This window comes from Harpia harpyja, chromosome 6 (genome assembly GCF_026419915.1).
Source record: "Harpia harpyja isolate bHarHar1 chromosome 6, bHarHar1 primary haplotype, whole genome shotgun sequence".
In the NCBI taxonomy this organism is placed as follows: domain Eukaryota; kingdom Metazoa; phylum Chordata; class Aves; order Accipitriformes; family Accipitridae; genus Harpia; species Harpia harpyja.
Window position 1 is genome coordinate 19,813,971 of NC_068945.1, and position 17,834 is coordinate 19,831,804.

At 40.7% G+C, this 17,834-nt stretch overlaps 1 protein-coding gene across 1 annotated transcript in view; it reads right to left on the reverse strand.

Moving 5' to 3' along the window:
• MTPN (myotrophin) overlaps positions 1 to 16,663 on the reverse strand; it is a 43,847-nt gene extending 27,184 nt beyond the window's left edge. The window contains exon 1 of the mRNA XM_052789895.1: positions 16,388 to 16,663. Coding sequence (XP_052645855.1) covers positions 16,388 to 16,459 — 72 coding nt within the window. The 5' untranslated portion in view covers positions 16,460 to 16,663. The remainder of the gene's footprint in view (positions 1 to 16,387) is intronic.
• Positions 16,664 to 17,834: the final 1,171 nt, after the last annotated feature.

Genomic DNA, 17,834 nt, shown 5'->3' on the forward strand with positions numbered 1-17,834 from the left:
ATGGAGGAACTAATGTGTATTAATAATCCCCTAATACTCTCCTCCCTTTTCTCAAAGTTTGAGTCAGCTCACATCCCTGCAATCATTCTCCAGTATTAACTTTTTCCAGATTCATTCATCTCTGGAAAGACTCCTTTTAAAACAAAACAAAACAAAAGTACTCTGAAGATAAAAATACATGCAGCTATCTTTGTCATTCTACTTATATTGTCAAAATGGTTGTATTTTAAGTATCTAAGCCAAAGTTCACTGCTTAACCTGTGTTTCAGTTGTATGTTCATATACTTTTCAACTGTTTACTGCTGTCTCACATCAGCTCTGGGGCTCATCTAATCTAAATGTTACCTCTCTAGCACTGCAGATCTAAACACCTTGATTGAGAATCCTTAAAAACAATACAGCAGAAACTGAAAAAAGCCCCTATTTTCTACATACTTTGTTCTTCAAGGTCAATCATTCTACGATTTCTAAAATAACTGTGAGCTTAAGAATACTGTAAGTCAAACAAAAACTTCTGCCCTTATTCTACTTGCTGTAACAGTAAACGCATAAGATGTTGTTTTTACATAACCAATCCATGGGTCATAAACACTGGCAGTAATGTGGGAAAACTCAAATACCATGTTTCCTGAGACCTGACTAAATCTAAAAATACAAGGGCAGTTTAATTCTACAAGCTTCTAAGTCTACCGACTCATGGAATCACAGACTATTTAAGACTGAAAGGGAACCCTGAAGGTTATCTAGTCCAATATCTGCTCAAAATAGGTCTAATCAGATCAGGCTGCTCTGGACATTGCCCAGCTCAGTTCCATACACCTCCAAGGATGGAGGATTCCACAAGCTCTCTAGGCAAAAGCCCTTCCCAGGGCTTAACCATCCTCACAGTAAAATATTTTGCTCTTATACCTAACTGGAACTTCTCACATTCCAACTGGAACTGTTGCCTCTTACACTTTCACTGTATACCTCTAAGCAACCTTCTCTATGTCCTGCCCTTGGTACAGAAAGACAGCAATAAAATCTTCCTTTTATCTTTTCTTCTACAGGAAAAAAAACAAACCAAAACAAACAAAAACCCCCAAATCACCACAATTCTAACAGCGTCTCCTTGTGTGTCCTCAACAATTCTGATGGCCCCCAAGCTCGACTCTGAACGTATTCCAATATGTCAACGCCTTTCTTGTACTAGGAAGCTCAGAACTGGACACAGTACTCACATGCTGCCTCAGAAGTGGTAAGAAAGGAAAAATTTTTTTCAGCTCACTGGCTGTTTTCTTGCTAATATAGCCACGTATGCTGCTGGCCTTCAATAATGCAAGGGCACACTGCAGACTCATCTGCAGCTTGATGGCCACCAGGACACTGAAGTCCTTTTCTAAAAAGCTCCTACCTAGCCAATTAGTCCTCAGCTTGTACAGGTGCATGGATTTACTTCTTTCTATTGTCCTGACTGGTAAAGACAACCCATTGTCTAGGTCACCAATAAAAATATTAAGCAATACTACCAATACCAACCCCTGATAGATGCCACTGGTAACCAGGCACCACGTAGAAGTGATGTTGCTGATAGCAACCCTTTGAGTCTAACAGCCTAGCCTGTGTTCCACCAACCTTACCGTCCACTTACCCAGTCCATATACCACAAACTTCAACTTGGTCCCTCACTGCAGCCTTACAGTGTCAAATGTGTTCTAAGAGGAGGAGGAGGATTTGCTCCACAGCCCTCCCAGAGACTGAGGCTAAGCTGACCTACCTACAGTTCCCCAGATCTTCCTTCTCACCATTCTTGAACATGAGTGTGACATTTGCCTTCTCAGATTCATTGGGTACATTCCTCTTTCTTCCTCTGCCTTCCTTTCATTATCAATGCACTAGCCCCTTCTACTGCCCTTGAGATTCCTTGCTAGTTTCAACTTCAGCTGAACTTTGGATGTCATACCTCCACCCCTCCACATTTGTGCAATGTTTCTACATTCCTTCCAGTGGACCATTTTGCTTTCACCTTCTGTGTAACTCTGTGTATTGGTTACAGATTCCTCAAAACATGTGACCAGGGACATAAGTTGTATGTCCAAGTAATAGCCTTGAAAAGCACTCTCTCAACTCAACATTTCTCATGCTGTCATGATCGAGTTCCAGAATGCAAAGAAAGGCCCCTGAAGTACCTTAACCTTCTTTACTTTAGACAGGCTGCACTATCATCTCATCTATATTCAAATAACACCAAAAAAAGGCAATCTGATCTTCCATCATAGAAACAGGATTTTATAGCTTGCCTCCCCTGACTTGTTCCACCAATCAGTTGCTTAAGCACAGAATCAGAGCCTCAAATACACTGGTTTTCAATTAACTTTCTTTAAAGACTTGAGAAGAACTAAAAATGAGCACTATGAGTTCAAACACAAAAACGCTCTCATTTTTTACTTTTGCCAGCACAGAATCTAAGCTGAGGTTTACCACTGAAAAGCCAAGTGCTACTGCATCAGTTTTCTTACTATTGAAATTTTCTCACCATTGAAACATTCCTTGGGCTTATGTGCAGAGAGCCCAGATTCCTCATATGACCTGACGGAGAGTGCTTTCATCCTCCTCAGTCTGCCTCTGGAGTGGTTCCATATTTATTCTGTTCTGTAACCCTAGTTCTCAACTTATGACTGCCAAAGAGCTGATTCACATACTGCTAACCTTAACTCAAAGTTGGATTTGTAGGTGTCTTTTGTTCCAATATATGTATTTCTGTAAAATACATTGAAGAAATCTGACAGCATTATAGAATACCAGTTCTTAACAACAGAGCTCACTATATAAAAGTATTCACCTGGTCTGCACTTCAGGCCTTCAGTTCAATGATCCCACAACATTTCAGTTTTTTGAAGTCGTGTTGTAGTCCAGCTGAGTTTCCGCCCCCGCCATAGTATAGTCTCGGGGTCTAAAAAGCAGCATTGACTTTGAAAAAGTAGTTTTCATTCCTGTCAAGATATAAACTGATTTAGCCAACCAAAATCCACACTAGCACTTTCACAGGTCCTTGGAGATTACTGATGGAGATTACTGATAGAAACACCCTTAAAATGAATTCAGGCCTAATGGCTTTTCCTAAAAAATTTATTTCTAGTTTTCAAGTGTTAAACACCTTCGAGTGGTGGGGACAATAAATTAATCTCTTCTTCCAAGCTGGTTATACAATTTTCTCTAGAAATTTTGTCACGGTAACTGAAATGGAACACTAGCCTTGAAGGAGTTTCTGCTGGGTAGAGCAGAAAGATTAAATATCCTCGCATCAGCTGTCTTAATACAAACCTGAAGATAACTGAACCACTAGTCTAGTACTTTAGACAAGGAAAACATTTTTGTAAGCTTCTGGGTATTTCATCATAACCCTAGACTAACATGCCATTTTCAGATTCCTGTCCATCTTTACTAATTAGAAACAAGAACAATTCAAATGACCAGCTTGAAACACAAGTCATTGCAGCATATTATTTAAACTTTTGTATCTTTTTTTTCTTCCCTGTAAGAGGAAAATACTCTTGACATATGATGCTTCAGGGATTGCAGAACTAAGGATTGGGCAGAGCAGATGAAAAAGATAAATTCCACATTTCCACTCAACCTGATGCATTGAAAAAACTACTCAAACAATGCAAGAGGCCTAAGGAGAAGCAACAGTTTTCTATATATTCTGCTTAGCAAGATTATTGAGTCTCAAGTTTTCTTGTCTCTATCTTCTGATTCACAAGAATGACCCTGTTGCCCATGGTCAAGGGGAACAAGAGTGGAACACAGTAAAGTAACTAATAACTCAAAGGCTGAGTTAAGTCCAAAGAACAGAAAGGGAAGGAAAAAGATTAAGTGTTGTAACTTGTGAATTGTTGATGATTTTGAAGCAGATTTCTTCAGTTAAAAACCAGCAGCAAGTTCCTGCCAAAGCTGAGAAATCAACTCATTTGTAACTGCAAGTAGGCAGTTTCCCATGGCAACTGTAAAAATTTTGTGCAGGATCCAAGTTTTCATTTAAATCCTCTATATTTTCAAAAATTACTTGCCTGCCACAGAGAAACTACTGCTGCTGTTGCTCAGTGGTTCAGCAAATTCTGACCATTCCAGTAGTTTTCCAGCTGCAGGCTGAGTGGACCACAGTTGTCTGTGGACAACTGAACAGAAGCAAATGACCTAGATTTATTGTATGGGATAACTACTTTCTACTTAGAGATCTAGAATTTCTTTGGTTTTTGTTTAACAGCTGAGAGCAATGCACTAGCTAAGCCTTTCTGCTAATTATCTTTGTGTTCACAGTAAGAGATATTTAATAATGCCTTTTTGACACTGCCGGCTTTTTTATTCCCCGTCCTCTAAATTTCATAGTGTGGAGCAACAAGGAATTTTCTCCCAGCTGTCTTCTCTCTACCCTGTATGCTTTGGGGAATATTTGGGACAAGCTGTCTTTACACCTTCCTCTCACTGCAACTTACTGAAACAAACAGAAATAGCAAAAACATCCACAAGAAATCCTGTAGATAGTGATCAAAAAGCAAAATCAAGTTAGCAGATGTTGACAAGGGAAATTCTTGAATACGGGAAGTAAATCTCTGTGGAAGAGGCTGCGGACAGCAGCAGCAAGTTTTCATTACTATTCTGGATCCACATCTAGTCTTTGCTATTAGTTTTGCTTGCCACATCCATCTGAGCTTCAGTATTTAAAAAGCTGAAAAAAGGATACTCAAAGAATTTCAGCGTAACATTCCTGCTAAAAGACCCTCACTGGTTTATCAAAAAGAGGTATCTGTCCTGATGATAGCATAAGTCTCTCCAGTTGGGATTTTGCAGCAAGTTCTACAATCAGGACAGACAGATGTAGATGTGCATCTATGTTTAAAATGGGTATCTACTTTGCAATTCTCTACTTTGATAGAAGCCTCACCTGCTAAGGATAACACCAATATTTGGTCTACACAAGTTAAGAAAGTCAATTATGAACCTGATGGTGGATTTTGCCTGTCTTGATACGGCATTTAAAGTACTCTGAAAAGCTTTTATAAGCACCCCTACACTTATTTTGGCTTAAGCCAAAAAATGGTACTTAAATAAAACGTGAAAAGTATGCTTGTATTTAGTGGTAAACAAGTATCTAGCTTATCCACCATAATCAAATGCAATCTGAAGTCCTTTGTCTCAGTCAAAAGAATACGATTCCAGAAACAACTGCTAAATAAACTGAACTACTGAGCCATCTGTGCTTCAGTTGTTGTATCAGCATTTTTAGAGAAAAACAAACCTGGCACACAAGTTGTTCTGTAGAAGAGTAATGAACCTATTGTTTCCTAGCTACTGCTTCTAGAAACCTGTGCTACAATCCCAGCTTCAGAGATGTGTCAAATATGTGCATTATTGAAAACAGTTGTTATTCACCCACCCCTGCCCAATTCCTTAATCTAGCTGTCTAAGACTTGAATGAGAAATAGTGGAAACTACTCACTATTTGCACTAGCAAGTGACAAAAGAGGAATGAAGGGATCAGTTTTGCAGCTTCTCTTAGCTCTTACGAATTCCTGTTTAAAAGTTTTGTCCAAAAGCACTTGCCTCTTGGTTAGGCAACAGCTCAGAGTAATGGCAGCAACTAGTTCTGACAGAATAAGCTGTTGCAGACAAGGGTATTATTACTTCTAACAAGAGACCCTCTGTCCAGAGTACTACTGTAATTTATGAATGTTGGTGTGTTAAATATTCTAATCATGAACTGAAACAGCCAATTGTCAGACATACTTTCTAAGATACCTCTGCTTAGAAGAATTGTTACAGTTTGGAATTAAAGTTAAAATGCTTTAGTTACAGCACCAGGGCTTGTCTATCAGACATGATACAGGGGGTACAACCAAAAATAAACCCCTTTAACCACTAATTCTTAAGGAATCACAGCCAGATCTAATGACTGTATACCTTAATTTGACATAAACTAATGTTCACTCTAAAGAGATGTGTTAAGTACTGTATCTGTTGAACACAGCACACAGTGTCCATTTTCACAGGTAACACTGAGCTGCCTAAAAGGGTTTTCCTTCCAGAAGTGATTGGCCAGACTCCGTGTTTTAACACTGCTGCATTTTGATTTGGTTTGGATGATACCCACTTTAAGGGTATACAAAGCAGAGAATATTCCAGCCCACATGGGTGCCAGATGCAGCAGACATCAACCATACTTAAACCAGAAATCAGATGAGGTCTCAGTATTTCAGTACTATACCATCAGCAGACTGACAACAGATGACACTGTCAAAACAGAAGAATCTACAAAACACCTGTCCGTGTAGTTTCACACAAACTCAAGCTTAATATGTCAGATCATCTAGTCATGGAATGCTGAAAGCAAGTTTGGACAGATAAAAATACACTGTACCATGCTTCACTTCCTTGGTGCCACTAAGTTTGTATTAGAGTAAGATATTAAGTTCAAGGATAAAGCAATCCAAAGGTTTAGTAATAGGATTCAGGCTATTTCCATCATTAGATCATTGCTCCAAAAGTTAACCGGCAGAGGAAAGAATAAAAGCTATTACCATCCAATCTGCACTTAGTTGCCAGCTCTGAATTAAAGCATTTTCATGTACTGTAAGAGCCCCAACATCAACATCTGTATTAAAACCCTCAGTACATGCTGTCCAAAGAATGCACAGGAAGTGACTGTTTTCCTTCTAGGAGAACAGTAGGCACCAGCTATTGGGTTTCAGTTTCAGTAGATGCCAGCTTGATATTTTGACTTCTATGTGTGACCTAAAACCCAACAATAATGAAAAAAACCCCCCACAATAATAAATATGAGTTCTCAAAGTTAAGGTAGTGCTCCATCACGAAGATATGAGAGGATAAACAGGAAGACGAGTATATCTTCCAAAAATTACTGCTATAGTTTAAAAAAATACTGAATTTAAATATTATAATTGGGGCTTAGCATCATAAGCACGACTTCTCTAGAATCTGAACACAGGATATGTCCAAGGCAAGATCAACTGTTCCGTCAAACCCAAAGCAATGAAGCTTAGCTTCTAAATAAGTTGTCATGTAAGATTAAGAGGCATTCTTTTCCTGTGCACATTGAGTTTACATTTTCTTCACACAGCAATGCATAAAAAGATATGAAATATCAAAAGCAGTATTAATGAATTCTAGAAGCTTTGTGCCTTAACACAGATTTTTGTTGACATGCTGAAGCAGTTGATAATTGGAATCATGGAGAAACAAAACATGGAAGTAAAAGACTTGAGCAGAAAAGCTATTTTTAAATCCATAAAATAAATGCTGCTTTCTAAGCAGTATGTACTTAAAAAAACATATGCATTAACACGCACAGAATGGCCCTGTAAACCAATTATATACACTTGGAGTATTCAGCTTCACTGTAATACTTCCATTAAAACTTACCAATATTGAAATTGCACTCTTATGATTTAAATAATCCATCTACAAAAGCTAAGCTATTTTCTCCAGATTTCACCAGGAATTACTGTTGAAAATGCTTTAGTAAATACAGTCTACTAACCTGTCACAAGAATGGAACTAAAGACTGTATTTCATGTTATACTCTAATTAAAGGAACCATACTTTGCAATGAAATGTATTTACTGTTCAGTTACTATCTCCAAGATAAATTTAAGTAACAGATAATTAATGCTTTATTACAGGCCAAATTCAAGTTTTTTTAAACCATACTAAATATCCATCCCTTTAGCCAAGAGGAGTTAATACTATTATTGAAGTTATTGAGAAGTCCGCAATCCAAGAAATAAAGATTCTCTCAAATGCCTCACTTGAATACAAAGGATCCTGCAAATTTTTTTATACAGGGCAAACGTAGAAATGCAGATCTCACCCCACATGAACTCTCCTGACCCATTGTTTTTATATAAGGACTTGAAACCTCCTCCTCCCAATTGCATTACCTGAATCAAGTACTGGAACTGGTTTTGAGCAAACATAGAAATCCTTTTTAAACGTTTATTGCCTATGGTATTTGCATTAATAGCATCATTAACAAATCAGCTTAGAAGAGATGTTAATGATAACTATTCTATGGACAGCTTTATCTTTTGTCTCAAATGGCCTTCCAGCTCATCTTTCCTCCTTGAAGCTAATAACTAATTTATAAGCCACAAGTGTATTAAAAAGCAAGTTCATAAATTACTGGAGTTTGGGGAAAGAAAGTATCAGTCATTCAACAATAATTATCAAGACTTGATCTTAGCTCGTAAACTTTGAACACAGAATTCTGTTTTATAAACTGACTCCATAATTAGATACACTTTAGAATATTCTTTGAACTTTGGCTGGAAGTATGACAGGCAAATCTCCAGAATACCTTTCTAGTGATGTTTTGGTCTGTTCAGCTTATTAGCCACTGCATGCAAGTACTCTATTTGATTTTCAAAGTGTAGCTGAAGGCTAAGTAAAATGATTTCACCGTTTCCCTTTTGGCCTGTACCCCATGAGGAAGGCAGCAATATATATACGCAAAGACAAAAATCTAGACTCTAATTCTTGTTGCACCAAGAAAGTTACAAAAATTCTTTCTTTGGAGAAATGTAATAACCCTTGGCATATTACATATCTGTACTGAACTACAGAATTACACTGCATACAAAAGACTAATAAAGACTGTAAAAATGGGCAAAGTGCTAAAAAGCACCAAAACCCAAGTCCCCCAAGCTACTTCAAAAGCCATATTTATGTGCATATACTTTATGTGTTTATAAAACCATATTTCTCCTTCCCTTCCTACTCTCCCTCATCAGGATTTCAACTGCTTTCAGGATAACATCAAGTTATTTGCTGTCTTTTTTATTTAAAAAAAAAAAAAACCACCAAAAAAACAAGCCACGCACAAGTGCATTACAGTCAAACAGAACTAAGACAAGAACTGTAGCTTGTTCAATGGGACTTATAATACTGATTGCTTTCTAAGTCAGAGAGCTACAGATCTTCACTGTGTGAGAGCGTAACACAGACACTAGAGTCCCTTAAACATTTAAAGGAAACTATTGTTTCCCTCCCCTCTCTGGCATGTGATTGCAGAATTTGCCATTGGTGATCGCAATCAACATAGGGTTTAGCATCAATTTGCAGTAAAAAGAGCCAATAGCATATCCAGCATCCAATAAAGATTTCAAACTTTGAGTTGTGCTCATTGGTACCTACCCCTCCTCATAATGAGCTAAAGCAGAAAAACATCTAATTGTTCAAAACTGCTGAAACTGCAACTTGTAAGAAAAACAACTGTTGTATAACCAACTGGTCAGTTATTGGCACTTATTAATTCCAGCTAATGCTTTTGTCCTAGTAATAGGAAATCTGTCTACACAAATGACAACCGCCTCTTTCTACAGAACTGTATTGGCTGGTAAATACAACATTCAAGGTGGAGCTTTTGCTAGGGAGGGAAGAAAAATTAAGAATAACTTAATAGAAACTTTCCACTTCCGAAGTGTGCAAATTAGGTACAAAGAAGTAATTTTGTTCACACTTTTGTCTGGACGCATATTCAGAAGTTCAAACAAGCATAAACATAAAGCCATAAAAAAACCTGCTAAGAACACTTGGCTGGGTATGCACATAAAAAACCAAATATGTGACTTAAGCAATACAATTTTATACATCTGCTGGCTTTCTGTATCCTTCCTAAATTTTCTCTTCCAAGCTTTCATCTACACCCTTACAGTGCTTTTCAGTCTCATAAAAATTCTTGGACTTGAGAATCCTGTGTTTGAGTCCACTGTGTTCTGCTTAAACTTGGGTAGAATATTTGACCTTCAAGTCCTGATATCTTAACAGCTAAGCATATGTTCCTTCAGAGTAAGCATACAGAAATTGTTTGGTCTATTGTGAACTGTCCAGGGGACTCCTTATTTACACACTGATACTGCTGCAAGATCCATTCATTCACTATTTTTACTTATGTGGCCTGCATGACTCACCAATTCCACAGTACCCAAGTCAACATTCAATGCATAACCTTCACAACTAACACAACTTTCCACATATTATTCCAAATGGAGACAGAATACAAACCACTGCAGAACTGTTCTCTTGGACTTTTAGAAAGCTTAGCTCATCTTCCATATGCCCTTCTGTTGAAATCAAAATTAACTAACTAAATTGGAAGGCAAGAGCTAGGCTTGAAAAACAAGGATTTAGTAAAGATAAAAGTGATACAAGAGGGAAAACTGAGGTTAGAATAAGAGAGGGTGAGAAGAAAAGGAGCAGTACTATAAGTAAATATTTTCCACACACCACTGAATTCTCTGCTTGTTATTCATAACCTATTCCTAACTTTGTAGTGTCATACTTCGTAATGCGTATGCTAATGACCACAAACTCGGACAAAACAGGATATATTCACATAGATAAAATTTGCTTTCAATTTAGGGAATGGAACAGTAATAAAACTTTCAGCAACAAAAATTTAAATTCAATGTCTTATTAAAATCTGATTTTGATCACTCTCTCTACTTTTTGCAGCAAACACCAATTAGCCCAAACAGAAACAAATAAGGAAGTACTTGATTTTTTATTTAAGCACACAAAAGTCAAACACGAGTCAAATACTTGGGCAATCTCTTAAATCCACCAAGAGTTTCAGAGCACAGACGCCAACTGAATGAACAAAATTATCATAGGCCTGACATCAACATCTCAGTAAGATACTACCACATTTAGCAATTCCAGATTTGTGATCAGTCTTATAATGAACTCCATTTACCTTTCAGATGAAAATGGCTTCAGAATCAGTTATATCTGTACCTTCACAAAAAGGACAGATTTGAGAATTCTGGGACGTTCATTCAGTCACCAAGTCATACATTCCACCACAATGCCAGGTTTACAGGTGAGTTTGTTAGTCCTTGCTGTTCCTATAAACTACTTAAAGAACTGATGCACAAGCTATTAATATTTGTGAGCAATTCTTTGCCACATGTCCTCAGGCTCTTTTGGATCAGACTGGGAAAATTAATTAGCCATCCTGAAAAGGTGTTTTTCATCAAGTTAATATGTCTTCTTGTACCCCCCACTAAAAAGTAGCTGCCATGCTGTGTTCTTCTGAAAGTCTTTCTAGGATATTCATGGCATTTCAGTTAAGAGTAACTCTACCATAAATATGGAACCTGCTAACAGCAGGTTACAGTAGCAACTGTCTTGTTTCATAAAAGAAAGTTTTAGGTCATCATGTTCAAATTTGCAAAATCTAAATTGAACACCAAGTTTAAGTAGAACTAAGCAGTAAAACAAAACTGTATCTTTAGCAATCACACTCCAGCACACTCAACAGTAATCAAAAGGAAAATAACAGAAGGCCTAGAATACTCCAGATAAAGAAAAACCCACATACTACAAGTGTTGGCATAACACTGAGGAGTTACAATACGGAGATATCTAAGAGGCTCCACAGGGGATAAACTCAATCCAGCAGCCCCCAGGTCAGTGCAAGCCCTCATATGCTCCTGGAAAAACTACTGAGGTATACTCACACTGCACTGTAATCCAGCCAGGCTTTCAGGCTCCCTGTCACTTAAGAGCAAGAAAACTGCTTCTGAACCAGAGGCAATCCAGATATCAATGTACTCATAATAATGAAGTGCACTTCAGCATTCAACATAGTGAGACAAGGTGAATTTCAATGTATCCATGGAACGGTTAATCTGTAACTCAAATAATCCACCCATATATAATGACCATTTAAGTATTCGTTTTCATTTATGTTGTTCCTGAAGGAACAGAAGTCATTTCAATGGACACTCAAAAGAATAGAGGTTACCCCTCAAAAGGTAAAAGCTATTTATTTCTCCATTGTAATCATTCTTCTTGCAGACATATTTAAGTCTCTTCTCTTTTTCACAACACTTAGACCTTAACTATACCCCGACAGCTACCTCTATTTCAGAAAGGTATTTCTAAACAATATTTTTGTTTTAGTCTCTCCAGTCAGTTTTGCAGTAGTCAAGTCTTCCGCAATTCTCGAGACTTGTATTCAAACATCATTATATCCCAAAGAACCGCAAGACTGTTTGAAGTACCAAAATTTTGTGAAGGATACACAGGTAGATGCTGTTTTCTAGCTGAGTTATTGAAGGTCCTCTAGGGATTTGGTTTTGTTTGTTTTGGTGGTTTGTTTTGTTATTTAAAAAACAAGACTCCACAACAGAAATGCCTCCTAGGCAAGCACAGCATATACATACTTTCTAAAAACATTCATTTCACAGCCTACCATCACTTCAGCTTCCCAGTCCTCTCAGCAGTAAAAATCCGGTGCTTCCAGTTTTGTTGACTGTCCTACCTTCTTATAGTATTAGGTTAGTTGACTTACCAAACATAACTATAAGCAGTGGTAATTTTAGGAAGCAACCACGTCGGGGATTACAGCAGCTCATGAAGTAAGGAATTCTCAGTTAAGCTATGGGAGATGAAATTACTTAAGAACAAACATTTATTGAAACTTCTTTCTTACAAATCCAAGTTTATCTTGCCAAAAACTTTGTGCCTGGTGAACGAACAGGAATTATACTTAACCTGAGAAATCCACTGCTGATTAGAAACATTACATGTACATGTTGATAGAGAAGTCTTTTTAAGTAATTGTACAGCTTATCAGAAGGATAAAGAAAAGGAAAAAGTGCAAACACCATTCACATTACGAAGTTCTGCAGGCTTAATATACCCTGCTCTTAGTCTAACTAGTACTTTTTAACCCCCTTGCCTCCCTTGAGGGAACCAAATTTCTCTAATCTGCGTGGGTCCTCCTCACCCATTTAATTGCTTGATTCATCTGTTCCCATAAAAGCTTCTGCTTTCTTGGGGAATTTAAAAAATTTGAGTGGATGTACGTGGGAAGAGTGCAGAATTCCTTCAATCCCTTCAACTCCTGCAAAGACACCTCTGAAGCCAACATATGCCGGCTATATTCAAAAGTAAGACATCAAAGAAAGCAAACAGTAAAAACTACTTTTTAATTTAGTCATCATAAAAATAGATGACACCATACTTAACCGCTAGCATAACACACTAACTACAGTACTTCAGTAGAAATTAACATTTACCATAAAGAAGTTGACACAATTACAAAGTCAAGAAACATAGAGACTAATAAAATGTTTCTTACAAAAAAGAAATAGGTCCTGTAGGACTATTCAAACTGTACAAATAACCTTTCACATTTTTATCAAGTAGAAGCCAACAATGTCTTCCAAATGCACAAACTGGCAACACTAAGATCTCTTTTGCTAAGCAACAAAGCAGTATCATTTGGCATTTGTCTGTTTCATTGCCACCCCTCAGAACTACTGTTTCTGTGAAAGATTCTTTCTGAAGAAAGTATCTTTAGGAGAATGCAAGATCTCTTTACATAGAAATACATAAAATGGAAATGGAGACTCTTCCTCCTGCCTCTGTACCCTTTCTTTGTCCAAGAACTGTTGAAGTGGCAGAAACTTCCACTACTTAAAGAGAATAAACTGTGTCGTTGAAAAGGAAGGTTTTTACATTACATCTTAAGTTTCACTTGCTGTCTGAATCAAAGTCTGAGAGCCATTAAGCCATCTTCCTCTTGGTACCTACTAACCAAATCTGAGATGACAAAACGAGATAATGACTCCAAAGACAGAACCTCCACAGCTTATTACACACAAGTGAAGAAAAGCCATGACTGATTACCAGAGTTCAACTCTTATAGCCTCACTGATGCAATCCATTTATACTATTAAAGTGCCCAGGGTCATCTAGTTAGCATTTCAAGCCCTGCCATTCAGATATGAAAGAAAATCAGAGGTCAAACCCTTTATGTTGTAATTGGCAGCAAAACTGCAAGATTATCGTTAAAAGCTGTATTGTTTCCAAACAACTAACAATGAAACAAGACTAGAAGAAGAAACAAAACAAATGAGAAGTTGGAAATCAAAAGTTTCAGGAAGACAGACAAGAAAGAATTTTATGAAGATGCAGACTGCAAAACATGACTGCCTCACGCTACAGGGAGAGGAAATTTCTACTACTGCAAAGTTTATATAAGTAAAATTCCTGAACATTAAATCATACTTAGAACAGGAAAGCAGCAGGGAGCAGAAGCCATATAACTGATAAGGAAGACAGTCAAAAGAGAACATGCAGCACAGAACAGATACTTTTCTGAGAACTGTAACTATCAAAGCATGATTTGCCCTCACATATTTCATTAATTTAGGTAACAAAAATGTGAAGTTCCAACTGAGGTTTCTCCTACAGTCAGAGGATTTATAGAGTTCTCTTGCTCCTCCTCAATGCACATTTCCTGTTGTGCAGTAAAACATAAGCTCATTCTTGTACTCTTTTCTTCCCTCAAGGTACCTCCCTCTACTCCATTTAGTTTCATAAACGTACCTCCCTCTACTTAATTTAGTTTCATAAACCCCCCAGTATCTATCTGTACCCCTGTAAAACTTATCAAAAGTAGCCAAAAAACCCCAAACAATTAGGAAGGAAGGAGGTCAGTCAAAACTTGCTCATATAAGCTTTGTTTCCACAGGAAACCAGGCTAAAAATTTAATAGCCCACAATCTGTCAGGAAAACATAATGAACTGAAAAGAAAACATTAGACTGCTTGCGTTACTGGCAAGTAGGATACTTAACAGCTGATGACAGAAAGCAATTTGCAAGAGGAGCAAAAGAATGAACAAGATTAGGTCACAAATAAGCAGAAAATTCCCATAGTTTATTCACCTTCTACAGTGAAACAGAAACAGTTCTAAAATGTTCAAGGACTGTAGGCTTCTTTTACTGTAATCATCTAACCACAGACAGTATCTGTCTTTCAAGGATTTCTACCTCATTAATGCAGTTAGATGATGCCCTTCAGCCTCTTTACTATAGCATCATCCAGGCTGGCTCACACCTCTTTCAGTAGCAGATGGAACTAAGTATTTGACTTGGTGCTGAAGTAGATGAAGAGTGATCACATAAACCCATTTGCTACATGAGTTGCAGTGCCACTCAGGAAGAGTGGGAATATTAAAAAAGCTTTGTAATTAGTACTGCAGTGATCTTGTAGATATAAACTGCCTCAACATGGTTACTGCCAAAGTTTCTGCCGCAGCAATAGATACACAAGGATCCGTGTGCAGTGAGTTCTCTAGATATATGTGGAATTCCTGTAAAAGCTGTAGCAAGAATCCAAATCTGCTGCTGAAACACTCTGGAGGCCCCCAAAGCTGAGAAGAAATAAGACACATCAATGTAGTATCCAACTTTATGACACAGACTTAGGTACACAACCCAACAAACAGCTGAAGTGGGATAATTGTATTACTCCCAGTTATTACCTCTGGCACTTTGCAGACAGAGCAGAGCATGTGAGTGCACAGCCACTTTGATGCAAAGTCCAGTACTTTAGCTGAAACTGTCAGAGAAGACTATTCAAGCTAAGCTGTTGGACTTTGTACTAAAGCAGCTGGAAGTAGTTGCACACATTTCTTTTTGCCAAGAGCACTACAAGTTTGGGTAACTTTCAACCAAAGTTGACAACTGGAGTAGGAAGAACTTAAGTCATCACAGCAAGATATGTCAACATGTGTCAAGCTCCCAAAGACAACGATTAACTTGTTCAGAGATCTAAGTAATTACAGCCAAATTACACGTAAACCTCTGCTCTGACGTAACAGTTTCTAGACAATATTCCTGAACACTAAGGATTCACCGAAGCAGAATCTTGCCCTCGTGTATACGCACTTTTCCCACAAACCTCACTGATAACTGAAGGCAAACGCGGACAGAATCCAGCCTCCAAATCCTACAATGTACCTGCAGGCTTCTCACCCACTACACAGGTGCCTACTGGTCCTGTAGCACTCGCCCTAACTAGATATCAAAACACTTCACAGAAGATTAATGAATTAAGCCTCAACACACCCGGCAGCTTAGCATCACCCTATTAAGGATGAGCCCTGCGGCACGGAGAGGAAGGGTAACCAAACCGAGGCCACACAGAAGCATGTACACCTAAGATCGGCGAGGAAGGGCTAGGATATCGGCCGTCGAGGCAGAAAGTTTCACGTACTGACACCCGGTAACTTCACCGGCACGCAGGAGGCTCGGCCGGGGGGCAGGAGGGGCGCAGGCCGGCGGGTGACGGAAGGAGGAAGCCCCGGAGGCGAGCGGGCCGCGAGAAGGGGGAGGGGAAGCGCGCCCTACCGCCTGGACCCTCACCGCCGCGGGAAGTCCACGGTCCGTCCCCAGGCGAGTGGCGGCGCCCCCCACCCCCCCGGCCCCATCCGGCCGACCCCCGAACGGAGGGGGCCCGCTGCACGTTCGCCCCCCCACCCCCCAGCGCCGCCTCGCCCACCCCAGGCCCTCGCCGCCGCCGCCGCCTCCTACCTTGGCCACATAGTCCTTCACCTCATCCAAGTCTCCGTTTTTGAGGGCCCACATGAATTCCTTGTCAGACATCGCGGCCGCCGAGCAGGGACGCGGGCGGGCGAGGAGGCGAGGGGCCGGCAGCACCTCCACGGAGCGAGGGCGGCGGCGCGGAGGGCAGGAGCCCCTCCCCCGGCTGGCGGCCGCTCGCTCTCCGCTCTCGCTCTCTCTCTCTCTCTCTCGCTGCCGGCGGCGGGGCGGGGCGGCGGCAGTCGGCGCGGCCGGGGCTCGGCGCCGCGGAGCGAGGCCGGGCACGCGGGCAGCGGGAAGCACGGGAGAATCCGCCTGACTGAAGGGAAAAGCGGTTTACTTGCGCGCGGCGCTTCCGCTTCCGGTTTCCATTCCGCTCCCCTCCCCCGCCCCCCGCGGTCCCCTACCCACCCCACCGAGACACCCACGCGGGAAAGGGAGGGGGCACGGGGCGCATGCGCCGCCCGCAGACAGCCACTTTGCGCATGCGCCCACCGTAAGCGTCCCCGTGTTCCCGCAGCTACCGCGGGGGGGGCTGACGGCGCATGCGCTCTAAGCTCCCGCGGCCTCGCCCCGCCGGCGGCCCCGCCCCCGGTTGCCCGGGGGTTGTCATGGTGCCGCGGCCTGCGCCGGGCCCCGCCGACCGTCTCGCCAGCTCGCCGGCGGGGCCGCTGAGCCCGCCGCGGGCTGGGAGGTGAGCCCTGTGAAACTCAGCCTTACGCTTACCTCACCCGGTGCCCGGGAACCTGCGGAGGATGTGCGTGGGGCGTTGCGTCTGTGCCCGGGAGGCTGCGGCAGGCCGCGCTGGGCTGCCGGCGGGGAGGCGACGGGCCGCTGGCCTCTGCCTCCAAACCGGCTGAGGAACTGCGTGTTTAAGGATCTGATGCCGCTGAGGGAGCGAAGTGCCTAGATAGCCGTTCTGCAAAACCCGAGGCACCGAACACGCTGTGAATAATTATCATAATGCTTCCAAAACATGAGTGGGGAGACATAAAAGGAAGTATGTGGTAATTAATTAATATGTTGGCACTCGGTGGTTGCATCTGTTTTTCGAAACCGCATGTTTTGCATATGGAACATGCAGCCTGTTGTGTGACTCATGCTTGACTGCTAGCAGGCAGCCGCTCTTCCTAAGCCCCTCTGGCAAGCATCATCCTGAACACCCCTGGAGCTAGAGCTGCTCTGCTGTGACGGTACCCAGTCTGGCACCAGTATGAAAATGTACAGATACTGGTTAAGGGCAGCAATGCTCTTATTACCGAGAAGGAGGGGGCACTCCACCATACAGCCAAAGAAAATTTGTAAGGGGGATGTGGCGGTGGTGCCATACAGCTCGTGATTTTTCAGTGTTTTCTTTGTATTTCTGAACCACAGAAATGTTAAATATGTAGGGCTTTGCAGATTTTTGTCAGGGATTAGATGGTATTTAATTGAAATA